Below are 22,415 nucleotides of genomic sequence, written 5' to 3' on the forward strand. Positions count from 1 at the left end.
GGAGAGAGAGAAAAAAAGGGGTCCTTTCTTTTACGGGGTCTCTCTTCCTCCTAGAACCATACCCATCCTTCCACCACCACCAGTTTGATGGGGACACTTGTCACTGGGGGGCCAGTTTTCATCCCAGAAATGTGACTCTCAGGGAAAATTCTCGAAGATGCCGCCTGGTGCATGACGGGGCGCACGTGAGGTGGCAAAAAAAAGGGAGGCAGTGTCTGACACACCCTCCACCCCGAAGCCTGTTCAAAGCCCCAGCGTGTAGGATGGGCAGGCAGAAGAATCAGGTGCCCCGGACTTTTCCCACTCCGGCCTCACAGCCCCTCCCCCGTCCCAGCGGTCTAGACATCCCTGGTCGAGAGAAGCTACAAAGAACCTGCAACATGTAGTGGAGAGGGTAAGCTGCCCTTCTTAAGAAACTAACGGCCCAAGCCTATGTAAATCGTTGCCAGGTTGGAGAGGAAAGAGCAGCAATCCAGCTGTAATTTAGAAACTGAGGAGAAGGAAGGTAAACAGGGGAGTTGATCGGAAAGGGGACGAAGGCTCTGCCTGCTTGGTCCAGCCCCCGGCACCCTGCCCAGAGCCCGCCCTTGCCGGCCATGCAGAACTCACACACTCCCTTTGCAAAGAAGCTCTGTGTATTGGGTGCAACAGCTCTGGGGTCTCTATATAAATAATATACAAAACCCAACAGCTCAATGCCTCACATTAACAAAAATACTAAAAACTTATTAAAAACGGAGCCTGAGGGAAGAGCCCCAACCACTACTGGTGCTAGCCCGGGAAGGGGACCGGGGATCAAGAGGAAAGGGTGGGGCCACATCCAGTGCACAAGCGGTTCTTCCAGGTTCTTCCAGGTGGCTCAGTAGCGTCCAAATATGTTGGTGCTGGGCTGTGGCTGAGTATCTGTGGAAAACCAGAGATGATCAGGGCCGGCAGACCGAGCAGGGAAGTGGGTTTGCACGAGGAAGGCTATTCAGGTCACCGAGGGAAGGGACGGGATGCCAGGCTTGCCCCCTGAAGCAATCGCCTGAGCTCCCCCCGGCCCCCCGCCACACCCACCACCATGCACCCCCTGGGTGGGGGGCTCTCCCCGGGCAGGAAGGCAGGCTTACTGGAGAGCTGCTGTTGGAGCTGCCGGACCAAAGCTGCCGTCTGTTGCTGCTGCTGCGTCTGCTGAAGCCCCTGGCGCTGGAACTGAGGCGGAAACCGGAAGTGCAACACTGACCCCGAACCTTCCACTTCCTTCCGCATCCTCGGCTCCTGACCCCCTTTCCGGAGTGCCGTGCTGTGCCTCCCACCTCTGCCCAACCCGCTTCGCTTGCTGTGTGCCCGACCTGGGCAGCCGTCCCTGAGCCAGGGGCTGTGGCCCGGCAGCTACCTGGGGCTGGGACTGGGGCTGGGCTTGGGGGGGAGCCGCCTGCTGCTGCTGCTGCTGCTGGTGCGCCGCCTGCTGCTGCTGCTGCTGCTGCTGCTGCTGCTGCTGCTGCGGACAAGGGGGCCGGGCCTCAGCTGCGGCCCTGACGGAGGGGCCCCGTCTGCCCCCCTCCCCCCCACGCAGGACTCCCCGGGGCGCTCCCACCGGCCACCCGGAGAGCAGGAACTTCTGGGGCCGCTGCTGCGCGCCACGGGGTGCCCCCCGGGGCCGGCGCCCACCCCTCCGGGGACGCCCGGGTCCTGCGAGAGGGCCTGGGGCCTCACCCGCAGGATCTGCTGCTGCTGCTGCTGCCGGATGTGGTACTGCTGCTGCTGCTGCTGCTGCTGCTGCTGCTGCTGCTGTTGCTGCTGCTGCTGCTGCTGCTGCTGCTCGGGCAGGATGGATGCTGACCGCACGCCGCCCGCCTGGACGCCCTGCGCGCCCAGCGGGGTCATGGCACCTATCATGGGTGCCTGCTGCAGGGTCTGCTGCGAAAACCTGCGAAGGCCAGCCATGCGAAGGTCAAGGCACGGCCCCGGCGTGGGGGTGGGGGGGGAGGGAGGAGGGGGAGGAGGAGGGGGGACGGGGGGGGGGGGAGGGGGGAGGAGAAGTCCCGGGTCCCTGACCTGAAGGAAACCTGGACAAGTCGCTTCACTCATTCCTCCTGGCACTATAACCAGAAGGGCCCTTCTGGGTTCTGACAGATTTCTCGGTTGGGGAATAAGGGGCAAAGACGTCACCCCGTTTTAGTGGCTCATAACCTTCACGGCGAGGCATCTTCCAATCCTGTTTTCGCCATTTTGCTCTTACGAGAACGAAAATGAGTCTTAGCACAGGAGAGGCGTTCTAGGAACACCCACTGAGGTGCTTTCTGCTATTGGGGGTGGTGGTCCCCGGGGAACATTTCACGGAGTTCTCCCGCTCTTCCGCCTTCCCATGTAGGGCACAGCCACAGGCTAGCTCCCGGCCGGACCCTCTGTCTCAGGTCTTCCGTCTCCTTCCCCATGCACCCTATCCCTGCACCCCATATTCATCTGTCAACATGTCAACTCGCCATACATAGCTTTCCTGATCAAAAGAGCTCTTTGTGGGACTGTGTCTCAACTCTGCACCGAGCACTCCAAGCCCCGTACCCGGCCACCCATCCCTGGCCTGTCTCCGGCTACTGCCCCGGGGTGAATTTTACACGCTTTCTACGTGCTTCTTCCTACCCCCCGCCCCCCAAGTCACCCTCCTCACTCTGGTCCCTACATCTTCATTCACGCTATGTCGTCTACCCAGACTCCCCTCTCTCATCCTCCACTCCACAAATTCAAATTACAGCTATCCTTCGAAGGCCATCTCAAATCTCACCTCCTTCGGGAAACTTCCTCTGCTGACTCAGGCCCACGATGACATCATCCCATACCTTTTCTGAATTCCCATTTACTTCACGGCGCACAACTGCACACCTGATCATACCTCTCCTCATCGTGTTCTTTAAACATTCTTCTGTGTAAGTCTCTTAATCTCCCCAACCGGACGAAAAATTCTCTGTGGCGAGGGACTCCGTATTTTCTAAAATCTCTCCTCACCCTACCCCGTCCTAGCGTAGTGTTGGCCACACAGTGAGCAGCTGACCTCTGGTTCACTCCCCAGCGTTCTAAAACCTAAACTGCAGAGCCTCAAGACATGGTTCCCGAGTCTTAACGGAGACCTGACTAGCATTCGGCATGGTAGGACGGCTCGGTGGCTAGTCCGCTCCAGCGTGGAACTGCTCTACGACCGGCTGGCTGACTCCTTACCACACAGTACATCTAAGAACCCCGGCTCTTTCCTTAGCGTAGCTGTAGGAGTGATTTTCCCCTCTCTGGGCCTCAAAGAAACGTCAGGCAAGCAGACGGAAGACCAGGGTCCCTCCCGGCTCTGGCATCTTGTGGCCAGCTAAGCGTTCTTCACTTCTCCAAAAGTTCTGACTAGTCCCATCACCTCCTGGCATGGGTTTTCCCCCACCAGATGCGCCCTCGCAGCCCAGCGTGTCTTCATAGCCCCCCCCAGATGCCTTGGGTACCTTTGAGTGGAGGCCAGCCCATGTCCGTAGGTTGGGGCCTGCTGGTGCACATAGCCACTGGGCCGCTGTTGCAGGTGGCGAGTAGGATCTACAAGAGTAGGATTGGTAGAAGGGTGGGTGCTCTGGTAAGGCTGGCTGGAGTAGCTGGGGGGCACCATGGTACCTGCGGGGCCTGTGTGTTGCTGCAATCCCACATGAGAAACATAAGGAGTATAGCCCTGGAGAGGAGGAGGACAGAGGGGGTCAGGGACAAGGCTGTGCAGGGCAGCTGGCCTCAAGCTGCCCCCCCCAATTCTCACCCTCTCGTGCCCTCACCTGGGAGGTCTGCAAACCGTAGGAAGAGCTGGGAGTCATCTGATGGACAGATGACTGTCCCAACATCCCCTGACTCTGCTAGAGGGAAAAAGGAGACAAACTCAAACTCGGGAAACTGCTTTCCGCCATCTCGGTTCTCGTATCTCCTGCTCTGCAAGTCCTTGCGAGTGTCTCCTCAGTCCCGTGACCCTCTAAAGCCCCTCTCCCTGACGGCCCTCCCTACTGCCCCTCTCACTATCTTTGCCTGGAGCTGTTGGCGAAGGCGCTGTCCTTGGGGCACCGCGGGCTGCTGCTGTCGGTACACGGAGGTCTTGTAGGAGGAAGGTTCTAGTCCCATGACTCCAGTCATGGTCGTGGGCAGCACTCCAGGGTAAGGTGGTCGGGTGGGCAGCTTCTGCATCGGTAACCGCACGGGGCGGTACGGGTCCACGCGAGGGCCCCCTGGAAAGGGGAGCGGGCTGACCTCTCCTTGTCCCCCTCCCACCCCCCATCCCCGCTCAGCATCCCCCTCATCCACAGATCCTCAGAGATGGGGCATCGGCCCTCGGGCGGGAGGGACGTTCAGGTAACTCTCCTTCCTGGGGGCGGGCTCTCACCTGCAGGTAGTGGCTGGTTCTGGGTGTACAGGCCTATGGAGCCCTGCCTGTAGCTAAGATGGGATATGGAACCGGGGTTAGCGTGGTGCAGGAGGTCTGGAGGCACTGTCACGCCATAGGGGCCGCTCCTGCCCGGGCCCATTCCATAGTCCTGTGTGAAGAGCAGAGGAGGAAGGTGAGCAGACCGTAGCTTGGTGCGGTGGCGTGGGCTGAGGTGAACTACAAGGGGTGCAGAGGAGCTAGACCTATGTGGCTCATTCTTGTAACCCTAACGGTACCTCTTCCCCATCCCCTCCCCCGGAAACCAGAAACTGCACAGAATCACGGGGGCAGGGGGGAGAGAGAGGGGGTGTGGAAGAAGCATAACCGGGCTGGGGGCAACACTAACCTCTGTCTTGGTGGCTGGCTGGCTGCGTTTCTTGCCCTTGGTGGACTTCTTCTTGCGCTCCTCAGTACTGGGTGGAGCGGCCCCAGGTTTGTCAGTTTTGGGGGGCTCTGGAGCCTTTTTCTCGGGCTCTAGCAGGGTGGGAGCAGGGGGCTCCTCATCTTCTGGGGGCAGCGGGAGCGGCTCCAGGTAATAGGCCCGGGGCCGGGGCCGCAGGTGCGTGTGATAGAGCAGCAACCGCTGTTGTTCCTCTCCTCGGGCCACTCGCCGGTCGACCCGGACTGTTCCAAACCAGCCCCAAGAGAGTGGTGCGGACGGCTTCAAGCCCTCAAAAAGATCCCAGGGAGAGATCTTTTGTTTGGTGGAAACCTGCAGACCCTGCTCCAGAAAACGAGACACAGTGAGCTGCTGAGATTGGGAAAACAGAAGACAGACCTTGAGGACTTGTAGGAGAGGGGGAAGGAGCTGTTGGTGATAAAAGAAAAAGAAAAGAAAAAACAAAACCCAGGCCCGGGTAGGTTCCGGGGAGACGGTGAGAGGGAGACAGACGGACGCGAACACACATGCATGCCGATACACATACACACTCACAGAGCAGACAGGGTTCAGAGGGCAGAGGGTGACGGGCAGGGGGAGCAGAGACAGACACAGACGCTGACATTCAGACGAAGACACAGACAGAAACAGGAAGGTGGGGAAGAGACTGAAGACCGGCAAAGACAGAGAGAGAGAGAGAGACAGAAACAGGGAGAGAGAGAGACAGACACGGGGAAAGAGAGAAAAACAGGAAGAGAGAGACAAAGAGGCCAGCGGAGAGACACAGAGAAAGGCCAAGTGAGAGTCAGGCAGAGAGACAGACAGATTCAGACAGACAGACAGATAGGCCAAGGAAAGAAGTGAAGACAATGTATGTACGACTGGGTTGGACTCTAGATTTTAGACTCGGCCTCGTCTTTTCCCTCCCCTCCCTCCGTTCTCCACAGTGATTCGGGTTACTCAACAAATACCGCAGCTGACAGAGACAAGGCGCAGAGAAAGCTGCGTAGAGATGGGTGCGCTGGGGCAGAGGAATGCAGGGATAACAGAGATCCAGCAGTTGGCCAGACAGATGGGTGGGGTACCGGCCAGGGTGGAGAAAGACAGGGTGCTGAGAACCAGGTAGTCTGTTCCAAGGTGGGTGTGGATGGGGAGGGGGAGAGGTGGGGAGAGGTGGAGGGACAGACCAAGGAAAGAGGATGAGATTCCCAAGATGGGGAGCCGAAATGTAAAAAAAAAAAAGTTCAGCCATCAGCTCCATACCCCAGAGACGGCTCTCACCAGCAGAGCCCCATGGGTTCCCCGGCCTGCTGAGCCTGTCTTAGCCACAAGGTTCATGCAGAGAAAGCTCCTGCCCAAAGGGGGGAAAAGCTGGGTGGGTGGGTGGGGGGGACTGGTGCCGCGATAGGAACGGGGGATGGGAAGGAAAGGGGACGTGCCTCCTTCTTGAAGATGGAATCGAAGCCTGCAATCTTGTTGCCCTTGGTGTCAATGAGGGAGCCCTGTGGCTCACATGTGATGACATCTCGGGTCGGCTTGGGCAGTGGCAGCAGCTGGAGAACTTTTTCCAGACTGTCTGACTGACGTTCCCCCAGCTCTTTCTGCGGGCACAGGAAGATGGGGCAAGGGTTCAAGGACACAGCAAAGGAGAGATGGGAAGTCTCAGGGGACAGCAGAGAACCGGGCATGAAGACGACACTCGGTAAACCCCAGCTGTACAAATAACAAAGAAAAAGCGGACGTGGACGGGAAGGGGAGGCAGCTCTGGCCGGAACGAAGTCCCTGAGGCCAGAGAGCGTGAGCAAGGTCAGGGGAGAGGGAGCCGAGGGGCCAGTCCCCCCACCGCCCCCCCCGCCGAGCCACGCCCTCGCCTCCTCTGCTCACCCGCAGCTTCTTCACCAGGTTCATGTAGGCACGCTTATTCTCCTCCATGCTGCCCTGAGAGATGCTAGACATGTCCGCGGCCAGGGTCCCATTGATGAGCACGCTCAGCATGTCCAGCACGGTGGTGAAGAGCTCGCTGTGATGAGAAGCCCGGGAGAAAACCAGAGAGGAAAGAGGCTAGGACAGACACCGGCCTCAGGGTGGGACCCGAGCAGGGAGAGCCACGCCAACCATAGGGGGTCGTGCACCCAGTGTGGGGGAGGGAGTTCCTCTTGGGTACAAAACAGAAAGGAGGGGGTGGGGATGCTTTACTTGTTGGACTGCATGTCAACGGTGCCGCTGATGATGATCTCCAGGAGGAGCATGGCCCACTCGGTGGTCTGCTGGGTGCTGCGCTGCACCGTGTCAAACATGCCCCCCACCTGCCAGGGCCACAATGAGCCCATCAGATGGCTCGGGGGCCAAGTCTAGCATTTCGGGAAAGCTTACAGTAGAACCCGGCCTGGCTGCCGCTTCGCACAGCTCAGGCCACGCGCCAGTCGGACCCATGATCTACTATGTGATTCCAGGCCAATGACTTAATTCTTGGCGCCTCTGGGCCTCGGTTTCCTGAATTAGGAACTGATGGGAGCTGGACTAAGGGACGTCCAGGATTCCACTCAATGTTCCATGGCGGGTTTCTAGGGCTCCGAGGGCCCAGCCAGAATCTAGGATACTGAGGCAGGGTCTCTGCAAGGATCCAGGCCCTCAACCACTTTTAGGTCCTACGTCTTGTGGAGGAGAGCCGGGTCCATACTTGAAGACCCAGTGGAAATTGTGCCCTCCGTCTCGGCCCCCCACCTGCCCCGGCCCACAGGGTGGGGGTGTGGGGGCGGGCACGGGCTTCTCTGTGGCACAGTTCTAGTCCCACCCGTGTCTTTCTTCTCCCCGGGTCCCCCTCTCACCAGGTTGAGCCGCAGCTTGAGAGCCTCGTGCATGAGCTGCTTTGGTTTGCAGTCATCTAAGTACTGGTTGTCACGCCAGTTATTCACAATCTGAGATAGAAACAAGCATAACACACAGCTCGGGGCATCTTCTCATTTCCATCCCCAAACACCCAAGGCGTTGACCGGAAAGTACCGAAGGTTCTGGGGGACGCAGTGGCCTCGGGAGCACCCGTCTCTGCCCTCCGGCCCCGCTCGGTGGCCCAGAGGTCTGTACCTGGTGCACCTGGCTGTAGAGGGAGGTGAGAAGGCCCTCACGCTGCTCATCCTGCCCTTTCAGACACGTCAGCACCAGGGATAAGAATGGCTGCTGGCTCAACAGGGACATGCTAGGGAAGGGAGAAAGAGGAAAAGAACAAGAACAGGACCATGGGATGCAAGTAGGGCAGCTTCCAACCTCATTATTCCAAGCCCCAGACTCTACTCGCTCAAGATCTAGCCTCTTGGGGCACCTGGGTGGCTCAGTCAAACGTCTGCCTTGGGCTCAGGTCGTGATCCCGGGGCCCTGGGATCGAGCCCCGCGTCGGGCTCCCTGCTCAGCGGGGAGTCTGCTTCTCTCCCTCTACTCCTCCACCTGCCCGTGGGCATGCTCGCTCTCTCAAATAAAGTTAACAAGAAAAAAACAGATCTAGCCTCTTGCTCAACTGTGCCCACTCTTAACCTCCGATTTTCCACTTTCCTGTGATTTTTTTATCCCCACCCCTCTGTCCCAACTTTTCTTCTTTCCCGGCCCTGCCACCTCTCCCTTCTACCCCTCAATCCTGGTCCCCCCACAGCCGCTTTACCTCTTCTGCTTTTGTCGGTCCCGTTCTTTGCGGGAAGAGGAACCCAGGTGCTGGCCCTTCTCCAGTTCCTCCCCAGCCGCCTTTAACACATGCCCCTGGACTGAGGTGGGCAGTTTAGCAATGAGGGGGGCCACCAGCCACACACCAGAGCGCTCTAGAGAGCTGGAGGACAGATGGAGTACATAGGGTTCCAGAGGAGCCAGGCAAGGGTAGAACAATACCTCTGCTCCTTGCCTGATGGACAGGCCTAGTATCTCCGCGAGGCTGAAATCATTTACACTAGCAGAAAGGCAACTCATAAGGGGAGGGGTCCAAACACATTTCTACCCAACCTGAGCACTGGCTTGGTCTTGCTGCTGCTGGGCATGTTGCTGGCAGCGCTTCCAGAAGATGACCCCGTCTCCGCTGACTGTTGGAAAACCTCGATTGTGGCCTTGGCGATGTTCTCTAAGAGGGAGTTCATCTCCTGGGGGGGCGGGGTATGAAAGGCACATGGGGTGCTAACTAGGTAACTGGGGGTGAAGGAAAACAGACGATAGGGGACACAGGAGATGAGGGTGGAGAAAGGCATCTGGAGGATAATGAGAGGGGAGAGACACAACTCTGCTGGAAGCCGTGTCCTCCAGCACCTCCCTATTTCTCCAATTCCCCACTGTCTTCTCCTCGCACACCTCCTTACCGTTGTGAACACAGAAACAGCGTCCGCCGCTGCTGCCAACCTTCCCTCAAGCCGCAGAGCCTCAACACTCCCGGCCCACCTCCCTATTCCTCAGCCCCACACGTCTGCCATCTTCCCATCCTCTCTTATCTCTCTCAGCTCAAGAACCCGAGGGGAGGACGCAGGTTCTTCTATGGTGGCCCGCCCTCCTGAGGCACGGAGCTGGAAGTGAGTACAGGAAAGAGGGCCGGGCACCACTCACATTGTTAGGGGTCTGCTTGATCATGAGCTGCAGCTCCAAAGAAGACTGGCGCATGGTCCACTGGTCCAAGTTCTGTGATAGAGATGCCGCCCCCAAGCTCGTCATCATCATGTCCCCTGCCCCCAGCCACTTACCACCCCAAGGCCAGTTCCTGATCTCTCACAACCTTGAAACACCTATGCGTACAGGTCTGAAAGGAACCTTCGTGTCTCTCACTTAAGGCAAGACTCCACCGACATGACCCCAAATAGTTGAAAAATCTACCCTATTTTAAAAGTGGTTCGGGAAAACTTCACCTTTCCCCAGTCTCCTGTTCCAGAGCCTCACATTCCTTCGCAGGGGGACGTTCTCCTTAAAGCTTACCCTAAATCCTTGATGTTAAAGTCAAAGCCTGCTTCTCCGGTTTGAAACCAGCTGCTCAAAGTCCTTCACGGACCCGAAGGCTACTCTGTGAGTTAATCTCTCTGTGACATTACCTCCTCCGGGCTGAAGAGACCTCATTCCTGTAGCTCTTCCTAATGGCTTTCTTTCTCCACCCTCCCTCCAGTTACCTGAATGTCTGAAGCAGCGTGGCGAAGCAGGGAGTGAGGGGAGGGCACGGGCCTGCCTGGGTTCACACGCTGACTCTAAACTTACTAGCTGTGCGACCTTGGGCAAATTACTTAAGCTCTTCAAGGCTTGGAGTCCTTGTTGGTCAAACACAGACACCCCTACCTACTTTACAAGGCTGGACAGATTAAATGAGAAGACGTACACAGAGTGCTGAACGCAACACTCAGCACGAAGCAGACGCTCAATAACTGGGAGCTATTCGGTAGTCCCGCTGTTCTTTACTGAGCCAGGAGCAAACGCCAAACAAGCAAGGCCCCAACCTAGGCTCTCCAGAGGTTGTGCCTCCCACTGATAAGCTACAGTCCCACTCCCAATAGCCGTGCCCTCAACCAACAGTTGACTCTAGGGTCTAGACCATGTTGGCTTGACTTCTAAACCTACGTTGGAACTGTTTCTCTCACCACCTTTCGCCCACATCCTCGTCCGTCTTCCTACTTGACCACCCCCCTCTTTTTCTCTCAGGGTCCCCACTGTTTCACCCCAGGCCTGGGCCCCCCCGCCCTGCTTCCTCCAAGACCCCCATCACCGTGGCCTACCTGGAGAATGCGCTTAATGCGCTGCCGCTGGGGGTTTTCCCCATCCTCGTTGTCCAGCAATCGATATGGGTAGCAGATGAGCTGCATGAGGCGCTGGGCCTGGGCGCTACTCAACACTGGGTCTTGCAGGTCGTTGCTGTCCTCACACAGTGATTTAAGGCAACGCTCTCCTACCCATTCCTGAAGAAGCTGATAATCAGGGCACTGGGGCAACCAGTGAGGGGGGTAAGGAATAAGGGGGATGGGCTGGGGGTTGACGAGGAACATGATATATAGGAGGAACGTGGCGTGATCGTGGCTGGAAACAGGACTATATTAAATAAAGGCATTTAGGAGGTTTGGGGGGAAGGTGAGACTGACCTGTTGGCAGATGCTGCGTAGCACGTACTTGGCATAGACATCCAGACTGGCTGTCTCCACAGAGATGTTGCGGCCACCCTGCCTCCGACCGCCACTGCCACCTCCTCCCTCCTCCTCTGGAAGTTCTTCTGTTCCTCCTGTCACAGTGAAGCCCGAACCCTTCAGTTCCGCATCCCCTGTGGTTCACGGGCGGGAGATAGGGAGGGCAGAGTGAGATCTGAACACAGTGTAGAGACCCAGCCCGGACCCACAGAGGCAGCAACTCCCTAAATCCTGCCATACGGGACAGAAATATACTTCCCTCCCTCCTCTCCTCCCCAAAGGTCAGAGAGACCACCTTCGGGAGGGAGAAAGACTGTCCCTTGTAGTTTAGCTGGCACTCCACCCCACACACACTTCTGGCACCACTCCCTTCCTACCCCCATACCAAGTACAAACACAGCCTTGAGAACAGCAAACACAGCTCCATCCACTATGCGGTTCTGGGAGGCAGCCAGCAGGTGGCGGTCACAGGAGGAACGGATTCCTACTGTAGGCTTGTCTGGGGAGGGAGCTGAAGTCAGGGGAAGCAAAAGTAGAAACAGCGGGCGCGGGGGGGTGGGGGGCGTTAGCCACACTTTCTACTGCTGGCTGGCTCAGATCAGGGTCACTTACTTCCATCTGACTGGCAAGGATTGAGCTGAGGTGTCTTGAAAAGGTGGAGGAGGATGCGGCAGGTAAGCCGGGCCCCCGGCTCAGAGTCCTGTTCACTGCAAGCTGAAAAAAAAAAAAAAAAAAAAGGAAAAGAAAGCAAATTGGACAGGGCGAAGGGAGACCGTATGTGGGTTTGTGGGTGGCGAAGGGCTGCAAGGGACAGCGAGGTCAGGGAAAAGGAGAAATGACAAGATAACGCTGGAGGAGAGGTGGGGCAGCCAACTGTCTTGCAGGGCGAGGGGAGTCCTTCGGAGGGTCAAAACACAGAAAGACCGGAAAGATTGGGGCGGCCAATGCCGGGTTAGAAAGAGGCCGCTCCCAGCCCGAGGCACGCCACCGGACTAGCCTCTGGCGGTACCGTGGAGCCCCACCCTTAACAGTGAGAGTGTGGCCATCGGGTGTCTAGTCAAACTTGGGGTCCAGAAATTCTAGGGGTTACGGATTGGTGGTTCACCAGCATTAAGGAGCGAAGGGATGGCAGCACAGCGAATCAGGTCCTCGAGGAGCAGACACTGCCGAGCGATGAGGATGGCAACAAAAGTAGCCAGGGAGTCGTGAAAAGACAGGTCACTGACCTGGAGGAGAAAGCAGACAAGACATCCCGCCTCAGTGTGCAGAGAGGCTGCCAATGCAAAGTGGTAGGCCCTCGCTCCGTGGGCCTCTGTCCTTCTGCTACCTCGACCACCGGGACCAGCCCCCGCCCCACGGCCCAGCGGGACCCCGGCCCAAGTCTCACATCTACATTGCAGAGAAGGTCGTTGAAGCCACAAGTGCCATTGTTAGAGGAGCAGCACAAGGCCTTCAGGACCCCCAGCCACTCAGCGCTCAGTGACTTGCAGTAGCCCGTCAGCTCCGCACACAGGATGGCGATGTCATTCACCCTGGGGAGAAGTACAAGCGCCCTCAGGAAAAACCTCGTTCCACAAAACCTCAGACTCATTAACTTTTCATCTCCACCCCAAAAATAACCAAGGTTGCCGTACCTCCCGGGCATCTCATCCCTCCCAAACTCAGGCAGGAGCGTGGTGCCCGTTCCCCACTCAGTACGCCCCATACCTATCGGGATCATGGTGCCCCACACAGACGTGCATAAGGGCATTGCAGACAAAGCTGTAGCGGTTAGCGGGGTTCTCACTAAGACTCTTGCCTAGCCCCGTGTAGGTGAAGGTGTGAGCTGCGGGGTTCTCCAGAGTGTCAATCATGAACTCGGGTGCCCAGCGCATGTTGGATTCTGAGGGCTCCACGTTGCAGTAGATGGTGTTTTTCACCTTGGAGCAGAAGTCGCTGCAGGGGTGGGAGAAGGGACATGGTAGTGTTGGAGAGGATCTGGAGAGGCAGAGGGGTGGTTGGGAAGGGGGAGAGGAGAAAAAGAGGGAGGCCCCGGGGACCTTGGGACAAGCAAAAGGGAGATGGGACCAAGTAGAGTGGGCGGGACAGGGCCCCAGTGAGAACAAGGCGTGGGGGCCTCTGGAGGCCAGGAGAAGGAGGAGTGTGGGCCCCTGTAGAGATGGGCTGGAGGCCAAGCTGATAAGGAAGAGAAGGAGGCAGGCCTACTCTCTGGAACCAAGAACATGTGAAGGACAGAGCTCCCAGAAGGCCAGAGACAGCAGGGTCCTGGGCTGTGCTCTGCTCCTGAGTTGAGTGGTAATGGGAAGGAGATGGGCCAAGGTCCCACTCTCTACCCTCACCTCCCACCTCTCTTACCTGAAGAGCTCCCCAAATTTGCTCTTTAAATGGCTACAGGAGGTGTACAGATCATAGAGATAAGCAAGGATACAGCGTTCCGCAGAGGAGCCATCTGACCGGTTCATCCCATGCTTCACTACGCCACACAGCCTGTCACGAGGGGGCAAGGTCGAGACATGGCGGTCAGTGGGTGCTGTGCACGGGCCAAGGCACAAAGGTCCCCAGACACAGGCTCATGACTCTTGGCAGTAGTCTCCCCTTCCCACCCAAATGGCAGGCCCTTTCCCACGGTGAGAGCCCCCCGTGTCCTTCGGGGGCCCACTTCCCCCCGCATTCACCAGAGTCCCGCGCCATCCGCTTAGTCCGCAGCCCCTGCTTACCCCTCAAAGACCTGGGCCATCTGGTCCTGGTTGAGGATGAGGCAGGCATGGTAGTGCCGCAGGACGGCCACGATGCACAGGCACAGGCTGGTAGTGTAGCTGCCCACCAGATCCGAGGACTTGAGGAGCAGCTCAGCCTCAACTACGCTCAGTTCATTCAGGAGCTAGCAGAGCAAGCGTGTGTGTGGGTGCGGGGGGGAGAAATGAGAAGAGGCCCGCGTGTTCTATGTAACCCCCCTTCCCACAAGGCAACTGCCCAGGCAGGCCTGAGCCCCTTCCCGCTGGAGCCACCTCAGGCTAGAAGGGCCCTGTTGCCATACGCCACTGTCCTTTATTAACACCACAAGCCACATCGACGATCTAACCCATCTCTAGGATACAATTCTATGAACTCCACAGCAGGAGCACAGTCCGTACCCAACACTCTCATCTATCTCTTGGGCCTCCTTGCGGAGCACGTGAGCCTCTAGTCTGGCCTTCTTAGCTCATGTTCCACTTGACCCTCTGGCCCCCACTGGGCTAGCCTTCCTGCCCATCCCAAGTAGCCTGGGACACGGGCTTGAGCCCCAACTCTCGACCTCGTGACCCTATACAGCACAAACGCCTTCCTCCACCCTCATTTCCCCAACTTCCCCACCTGAATGGCAAAGTCGATGAGGCCACTGATGCTGAGGGAATATTCCATGAGGTCGAAGATGAACTGCACATGCTGCACCAGAGGCAAGTGGTATGACATGCCAAGGGCAAAGCTCGTGATCTGCTCCAGAACATTCCGGGAGACCTGATAAGGGCAGTGGGAGTGAGACGGGAGTGGAGAGAGGCAGGAAGAACCAGGGAAGCAGGAAAAGGAGGATGGCGGACAGGGATGAGACCCAGGAGGCTTAGCCTGCCTGGGGGGGGGGGGAGAAAAAAAAAGATAAGGAGGAAAGGAAAACAGGGCAGGACGGCAGAACGTTGGGGAGGGGGCAGGACTTAGGCCCACACCTGAGCCGTGACCTGGTGCTGGTCATAATGTGAAAGGTGCTGGAACTTAGCAAAGATATCTTCAGCAGTGGGGAAGGCTTCAGGCCGGTTGCGTCGCCGCTTCTGCCCATCCTCCCCACCTGAGGGGACAGTGGAAAGGGAGCAGTCAGGATGGGGAAGAGAACTAGTTGACTAGGGGGTCGGGAGGGGGGTATGGAGAGAAGGCTATGGGTGGGGGGGAGGGAAGGGAGGGACCGGGGAAGGAAGGCAGGGAGGAAGGGTGGGAGGGAGAAAGGGAGAAGGGAAGGGAGGGTCGAGGAGGGGGGGGGGGAGGGATGAAGGGAAGGGGTCAGTGAAGCAAAGGTTTGGAGGACCACAGACTACGTGGACCTTAGAGGAATACATACAGGGAGGTGCTAGGTCGAGGGAGGGGAGGGGGGAGGGCGGGCAGTATGGGGCTTACTGTGAGGTACCTAAGAATGTCAGGTCTCCAGGATTCAGAGGCACAATAGGAGCAAGCTGGTCTGCAGAGGGGGGGAATGAGGGGGGAAGTTTCAAAAGGACTAGAGCTCTCAGGAGACTCCAAGAGACAGGACATGGGGACATGACTGGGGGTTCCCTGTGCTGGGGAAGGGGACACTGACTAGGGCACTCCTAGGGGGAGATCTGTTTCAGGAGCCTCAAACCCACCAGTTTCCGCTGTCCCCTTGCGGTTCAGAACCTTCAGGATATCCTTGGTAATTTTCTTGATGGCATGGCGGGCATCATCTCGCTGCTTCCCCACCCCAAACAGTACGACCAACCGCTGGTTGCACTCATGGCTGCATGACTCCTCCTGCATCCCAGCAGCACCATCAGACTCCGGCCCGGGTCTCGCTCCCTCCTCTCAAAAGCATGCTCCATGCCCCTCAGCGTCCCAGTGCTCAAGCCCTTCCCAGCGCGCCACACCCGCAAGAACAGCTCCAACCCCTCAGCACAGTCCTCCGACAGAAACCCCGGCTCAAAACCGAGGTCTGGAGGAGCTCGCGGAACAGTACCTGGGGGATGGGAAAGTGCGTGGCGTACTGCACATGCCGCGGCTGGTCATAAAGAACCCCAAGAGTCCCTTCTAGCTTCTCCTTGGGCGGGGGCTTCACCTCCTTCTCAACATCTGGCTTCTCGGGGGATGGACTGCCCTTCCCCTCACAGGGCATAGTAGGGGAGAACAACTGAGAAAAGGCGAAAGGGCAGAACATTTAGAGGGTGAAAAGGGGGTCAGGGGCACAAAGAAATTCCCCCAGAGAGGCATAACGGGACGACCTCGGGAGCTGGATTCTTCCACACCGGGATCGGACTTACTGAGAAATCAGGCTTCTCCATGTCCTCGAAGAGCACACTGGAACTAGGGTCAATGTCCATCGACTCCGAGAGCCCTGGGTCCTGAGGGCACAGAACATAAGCCAAGTGGCTTTAGCCCCAGGGAGCTGCTCCCCACCACCTGGAAAGGTCGAAGCTGGAGGGAGAAGACCGTGTTGGGCAAAGCACCGGATCTGGAATCGAGCTTTGACAGGTCACGTACCCGCCTCGCGCCTCATTCCCTTCAGCTTCAAAGTGGGGGATTGGAACACCTCACCCCACTGCGAGGAGCAAATGCCGACCATGGATGTAACAGGGCTGGGCCGGCCCCGGAACACCGAGCCAATACCATTCTCCTTATTAGGGAAGGGGTACCCAGAGGACTCTGCGAGCCAGGAAGATGGGGCTGTCCGAAGGAGGCAGCGAGGGCAAGACAAACCCGCTCACCTCCAGCTTGCTACTGCTGCTGCCCTCGGCCTCCTTGCGCTCTGAGTCATCAGCAGGGTCATCAAAAGGAGACGGAGGCCGGGGGCCAGGAGCTCCAAAGGCGAGGTCCCCCCGGGAGATGAGGGTGCAAGTGTACATGTTGTGGGAGAAAACATCGTGTCGAATCAGTTCACAGAAGAGCAGGACCAGATTAAAGAACTCCACTCGCTCACTCTCACTTCGGGGGTCCGCTGCATGGAGGGAATGAGAAAAGAGAGCTTAGGGAGAGCACAAGACACGGGCAGCAAGGGAGGGAAGCACACCGGAGGCGCAGTGCTCCTAGAGTACCTGACGTAGGCAAGATGAGGAGCGACCCCCCCCAAACAATTGCGGGACAAAGTGCGGTTGGTTCACCCCGCTCCTGCCCCACACGCCGCCTTGGAAAGGAAGAGAGCATCCTTGCGGCTCTCTGTGTGGGAATGCTTCGGGCGTGAGGTCTTGTTTTTATTCTTCTCTTTATTCCTTTATTCTGCTCAACTGTAAGATCATCAGAGGCTAGAATTATACCCAAAACCCAGTCTGCATAAAGCCCAAGACAGAAAGAGACATCAGAAGGCCCTTCGCTATGCTTCCCAGCGACAGCAGCGGGTAACTGAGTCTAGGTGGAGGTAAGCGGAGGGTGGCAGGGGTTCGTACTCAGCATGGGAGCCTGGGTATCCAGAAACTGCAGGAGGACATCCTGGAAAATGGGAGCACTGGGAGCAGAAAGGGAGCCAGAGGCAATGGAACCCTTCTCATCTGCGGCTTCTGATTCTCCACAACGCTGTAAGACGAGAGAAAAAACCCTAACATCGGTTTTGTCCTGCTTCTTCACCTCTCCACACACAATGCTTGAACTGCCTGCCACCCGTTTCGCCTCCACCCCCAAGCTCTGCGCTTCCATCCCCGCTTTGACCTCCGTTTTCTTTTCTTTTTTTAAAAAAACTACTTTATTTATTTATTTGACACAGAGAGAGAGAGCGCACAAGCAGGGGGAGCAGCAGGCAGAGGGAGAAGCAGGCCCCCCACTGAGCAGGGAGCCTGATGCGGGGCTCGATCCCAGAACCCTGGGATCATGACCTGAGCCGAAGGCAGACGCTTATCGACTAAGCCACCCAGCCGCCCCACTGACCTCCGTTTTGTTTACCACCTCCCAACTGAAGCCCTGCCTGCTTCCCTAACTCCAACATCGATCTACTCCTTCCTACTGTTGCCTTAGGTCCTCAACTTTCCCTTTCGGTTCCGTACCCCTTCTGTATTCTCACAACTTGAACTTGGGTTCCGCTACTCAGCTCCATCTGTCTCCAGCCCCAGCTGCCACTGCCCCATCGGCCAACCGCATTCTCTCATCTCTGCCCCCTGACCTCGGCCTCAATCTCGGCCTGTCTCTTCTCCAGCAGCTTGGCTACCACCATAGCACGATGCCGACCAGAACGCTTGCAGCTGACGGCCCATTCACACAGTAATGATACTACGGCGTCATCATCCGAGGAGATCTGGAGACCAAAGGAAGACGGGGTGAGCAGGGTAGCGTTGGGGATAAAGTACCGTGCTCCAATTTCTTCAAGACCGGGCCCCATCTTAAAACATCCCAGGCCCAGGAAGATCATCTCTTCACACATCCCCGGTGTCCGTGCCTCGCCATGCCTTCCCCTCAGGCATACTGTTGCTCTTGCCACGTGCTTTGCTCCTTCTGTTCCCCTTCTTGCTTACCTCGTGCCCGTCCTTGCTAGGGCCCAACCCAAAGATTCGGTTACAAAGGGAGTCGAGAGAGTTGCTGAAGTCAGAGCGCTCAAAACTGTGGCTGTCCAACACTTCCAAAGTATGGAGCACCCGTCCAATGGTGAAGCCTCGGGAGGAAAAGCGGTAAAGGGGACTTAACAAGAGGCCCAATGCGTCCGACTCTCAGGTCGCTAGGTCCTTACCATCCCTTCCTCGAACATCCTTCTTACTCTCTGTCCTCTGGCACCCACCTGCAGTGGCTTCCTGGCACTTATCGAAAGACCAGCGAACCTCAACCGCCTGTCCTCGCTCCTTGATCTGCTGCTCAATCTCGCGCAACTTTGCACGTACCTGCAGTATGGGAAAAGGAGGGCTTTGATTAAGGATGCACCAAGGCGTACAGCAGGCCAGGGTCTAGGCGCAAAGGACAGTACCAGACTCCAAGTCACTATTTCTTTTTTTTTTTTTTTTAAGATTTTATTTACTTATTTGACAGAGAGAGAGAGGGAGAGGGAGAGAGCATGAGCCAGGGGGAGAAGCAGAGGGAGAGGGAGAAGCAGACTCCTTGCTGAGCAGGGTGCCCGGCGTGGGGCTCGATGAAGGAACCCTGGGATCATGACATGAGCCAAAGACAGACGCGTAACCGACTGAGCCACCCAGGCGCCCCTCTAAGTCACTATTTCTGAAAGAGCAACTCAGCTTCCCATCTCAATCCAGAGGCCACCAGGTTGGCTCTTGGTGGGACTTACCTGCTGAGTAAAGGCACTGTTGCCCTCTGGCATGGGCAGGTTGGAGGGGGCAATAGGCAGGTGGTCAAGTGGTGAGCCAGTCTTAATGCGGCTATCGGTCAGCGAGTAGTGCCAAACCAGGGCACTAGGACAGCACAGGAGGATGGTCTGCCGGACAGGAAGAGCTAAGTCAGGCTCAGTTCCCACGGCTACCTCTCTAGAACCCCATTACAAGACCCCAGCTTGAGCTTTCTGGTCCAACGTTATTCTGAGTCCTGACGTAGCACCTCTCCGTCTCTGAGCCCCTCCCCTCATCCCCTCTCCTAAAAGGCTCTGGGCCTACTATTCAGTCCTGGAAAGGAACTAACGTCCCAGGAACGAGAAGCAACAATCTCCAAGCAAGTACTCAGTGCCTGCTCCCACCTCCCACTGAGAATCACCCCCATTCTCCAGGACGGGCATCCAGGTCTTCTCGGGATGCTTCTTAATGCTTCCTTGGGCCCACCCGGCACCTACCTGAAGGATACAGCTGAGGCCAAAAACCAGGGGCCGGTGCTGAGGGCACATCAGCAGGTCGCTAAAGGGTGTAGAGGGTGCGCTGCTGGTTGGGGGCTGAGGAGCAGGGGTGGCGGGCAGTGTGCTTGTCGACTGAGCGGACATAACGTGAGATGAGTGACTGCTCACGCCATCCAGTTGCAAGGCCAGTCTCCGGGTACAGAAGTAGGCAAGGCGGCGGGAGAGGTACGCAGACTGAACGAATTCCCCCGAGTACTGTGAAGACATGCCCATCAAAACCCCCAGTTCTCCCCGAGGGACAGGGCACTCATGTCTTATTCCTCCCCAGATCCTCCCTAGACAACCCCCCCCCCCACCCCCGCCAAATCCTAGGTCTTACTCGAAGCAGCAGGGGCAGCAGCAGTTTAAGCAATTCATCCTCTCCAGGGCGTATTTTCTCAAAACACTCAAGGACCCAGGTCAGGAACTCATGTCTGTCCAGCATTCCATCCTATGGGTCCAAGGAGCGGGAGGAGTATTAGTTTCCCCAGAGACTATTAATAACGCAGATAAAGTAAATGGAAGGAGGAAGAGAACCGCAGCTGGAGCAAGCTAGCAGGCAGATTCTGTCCTGTCCTGGCAGAATATGAAGCCACGCTCCACCGAGGTGTCACGTGACATGCCCGTCTTCCTACCTGAAACATGAACATGGCCAGCTTCTCGTTGTAGTCCCACTGCCGGATTGCCACCTCTACGTCATGGGGCAAGGGCCCTATAGTGGACCCACAGCCCCCACTGCCTGCAGGCCCTGGCCGGTAGTACTCGGCCATCTTTTGCAGCTGCTCCCATAAGTATTTGGTGATGATCTGAGTCCATTCTAGGAGAAAGGTGGAGAGAGGGTTATTTCACACCGTCCCTCTGCTTAGAACATCTTCTGTCCCCACCCCACGCCCACACCCCCAGTCACCATACTTCTAAATCCTATTCATCCTCTCAGGCTCTGGTCCAATGCCACCTGCTAAAAGCCTTCCCGGGTGTCCCCCAAAGAAAGTAATCTTTCTGTCCACTGAAGTCTCAGAAAACCTTTCACCTTCTCTTGAGACACACACACACACACATACACACACACACACGCATGCATACACATACTTTCTCTAATTATGTGATTCGTACATATGCCTTAGCATCCCTACCAGATTACAAGCATCCTAAGGGCGGGAATAAGGGACCAGTCCCCTTGACAGCCCAGTACATACACACAGTAGATACTCAAGACACTCAACGTTTACCAACGGAGTGAATGCAAGACACATGCAGAAGCAAGGAATACAGACGAGGAAGGAGAATAAGTGCAAGGGTCTCTCTGTCATCACTCCTTGATGCGATCAGTGGTGGGACCTGTGGTATTAGGAGTTACTCACCCATGAAGGGGTCAATGACATGTCTCTTCTTCACCTTGGTCTCACTGATTGCTGCGTAGTAGGCACAGGTCATCTTAATGAGCCAGGCGGCCCGCATCACAGGCACTGTGTACTTGGCTAAGTACCCAAACACTTCTTCCTTTTTACTGAAAATGGGGACCTGGACGGACATCACAAATAATGAGACCTCTATCACCGCTACAAGCTGGCACCCACGTAGCTTAATCTGGGAATAGGAGAGTACTTCACACCCACGCTCCCCACCTTGGCCTGGAGACCAGGAACGAGCACCTCACCTTTTTGGCTAGTTGCGTGAGTGGCTTGGTGCCAGCCAGGTCAGTGAACCAGGTGTTAATGGCACTCTGGGATCGTGCAGTCACCAGCCAGAAGTTGTCCTTCTGGTTCACTTGGGGCTTTCTGCGACCAGTGTCAGGGAGGGTGTTACAACGTAACTTCTCTGCAATAATGCTGCTGAAGTTGGAACTGATCTGAGGGAAGGAAAGTACACCTCAGAACGGGAAGAAGAGGCAGAGAGGTGGTCATGCCTCTGATCACTAATACCAATGTGGTAGCATTAGGTTATGAGGGAAAACTCAGCCATTCAGGTTGTCCCTTTAGGTCTTCCCAACCCAGGGCCTTTGCTCCTTCTCAGATTCTTCCAGGCTTTTCCTTCAGCCTGGCAGGGTTGTCTCACCTTGGCAGGATTGAAGTTGACGTTCTTGGCACTGCCATGTTCATCCCCAGAGACAGCAGGCTGGTTATTGAAACCTTGTTTTACATTCAAGGCCGTCAGTTCATCCTGAGGCAGGAAAATGATATTTTAGCTTTTTTCCCCTCCCCTGGGGGTGGTGGTGGGGGAGGAGGAGGGCAGGAGAAGAGAAGGGAACAAACGGGGGGGGGGGGGGGGGGGGGGGGGGTTCTGAGGAGAACAGATTGTTATTTAAAGCTAGGCCCTTATATTCATTTGGACCCCACCCTCACCCCCACAGTCACTAAGATTTCCAATCAGCCAGCGCTCGCTCAACATCACTCTTCCTTGCAAGCTTGCAACCAGCCGTAGCTCACCAAGCTGCCTCAGACAACTTTCTGAGGTGTGTGTATGTGTATGTGTGTGTGTGTGTGTGTGTGTGTGTGTGTGGAGGGGGGGGCGCCTCCAGGGTGGCCCCTACATCATTCCCTATTCACACCCGGGAGCCCCCCCCCAGGTCCCACTCTCGCACACCAGCCCACTTTACTCTTACCCCTTTTGGGACTTTGGCTCCCACCAAACCGCCCCGCCCCCCCTCACCAAACCATCAATGCTTCCTCCTCTGCCGATCGCTTGCCTCAGGCCCCCTGGGAGCCCGGATTTTTGAACGCACCTCCTTCTGTTTGGGATCTTGAGGGTACACATCGGGAGGGCCCAGCCGCGGCCGCTTCAGGGGCCGGTGTTCGTAGCTCAAGATCCCGAAGGCCGCCATCTTGCCCAGCCCGTAGCGCCAGAGGCGCCAGCCGGGGCCGGCTGAGGGGGGGGAGGGGGAGAGGGAACCGACAAGGGGGGCGGCGGTTCCGAGGACGGCAGCCGAGAGACAACAAGGGGCACGTTAGAAACTCTCGATCGTTGCCGGAAACTACCGAGGGGAACCGAGGGACGCCGGGAACCGTCGGACAA

General features: G+C 57.1%; 1 protein-coding gene across 2 annotated transcripts; it reads right to left on the minus strand.

The window, feature by feature from the left end:
* Positions 1 to 617: 617 nt before the first annotated feature.
* On the minus strand, positions 618 to 22,279 carry MED12 (mediator complex subunit 12). Of its 2 annotated transcripts, XM_032393851.1 has the most exons (45): positions 22,126 to 22,279; positions 21,459 to 21,563; positions 21,061 to 21,252; positions 20,765 to 20,924; positions 20,039 to 20,220; positions 19,744 to 19,854; positions 19,365 to 19,619; positions 18,870 to 19,016; positions 18,372 to 18,471; positions 18,112 to 18,248; positions 17,763 to 17,894; positions 17,056 to 17,182; positions 16,381 to 16,610; positions 15,937 to 16,017; positions 15,636 to 15,806; positions 15,289 to 15,433; positions 15,072 to 15,122; positions 14,620 to 14,738; positions 14,273 to 14,416; positions 13,636 to 13,799; positions 13,274 to 13,405; positions 12,626 to 12,853; positions 12,306 to 12,450; positions 12,024 to 12,144; positions 11,531 to 11,632; positions 11,304 to 11,417; positions 10,877 to 11,052; positions 10,517 to 10,696; positions 9,369 to 9,440; positions 8,781 to 8,914; positions 8,449 to 8,610; positions 7,881 to 7,992; positions 7,625 to 7,714; positions 6,993 to 7,102; positions 6,681 to 6,816; positions 6,236 to 6,397; positions 4,764 to 5,138; positions 4,376 to 4,526; positions 4,024 to 4,220; positions 3,780 to 3,857; positions 3,465 to 3,682; positions 1,666 to 1,912; positions 1,379 to 1,504; positions 1,113 to 1,194; positions 618 to 903 (listed from the first exon to the last, which is right to left on the minus strand). In XM_032393851.1, the coding sequence occupies exons 1-45, from the start codon at positions 22,222 to 22,224 to the stop codon at positions 860 to 862; spliced, it is 6,546 nt and encodes a 2,181-aa protein (XP_032249742.1). In that variant the 5' UTR covers positions 22,225 to 22,279; the 3' UTR covers positions 618 to 859. The 2 variants fall into 2 exon arrangements, with proteins under 2 accessions (XP_032249742.1, XP_032249740.1); XM_032393849.1 differs by lacking the exons at positions 618 to 903; positions 1,113 to 1,194; positions 1,379 to 1,504; positions 1,666 to 1,912 and having other exon boundaries at positions 2,651 to 3,682; positions 4,015 to 4,220.
* Positions 22,280 to 22,415: the final 136 nt, after the last annotated feature.

Source organism: Phoca vitulina, unplaced genomic scaffold (assembly GCF_004348235.1).
Source record: "Phoca vitulina isolate PV1807 unplaced genomic scaffold, GSC_HSeal_1.0 scaffold77, whole genome shotgun sequence".
NCBI lineage: Eukaryota > Metazoa > Chordata > Mammalia > Carnivora > Phocidae > Phoca > Phoca vitulina.

Excerpts from the sequence above, each read along its gene's own strand:
- MED12 (XM_032393851.1), bottom strand. The coding sequence starts at position 22,224 with ATGGCGGCCTTCGGGATCTTGAGCTACGAACACCGGCCCCTGAAGCGG. Across the intron at positions 16,611-17,055 it reads TACCCAGGCTCCCATGCTGA|CGGACCCCCGAAGTGAGAGT; the intron begins GTACGAACCCCT and ends CCCTCCATGCAG. Across the intron at positions 1,195-1,378 it reads AGCCCCAGTCCCAGCCCCAG|TTCCAGCGCCAGGGGCTTCA; the intron begins GTAGCTGCCGGG and ends TTTCCGCCTCAG.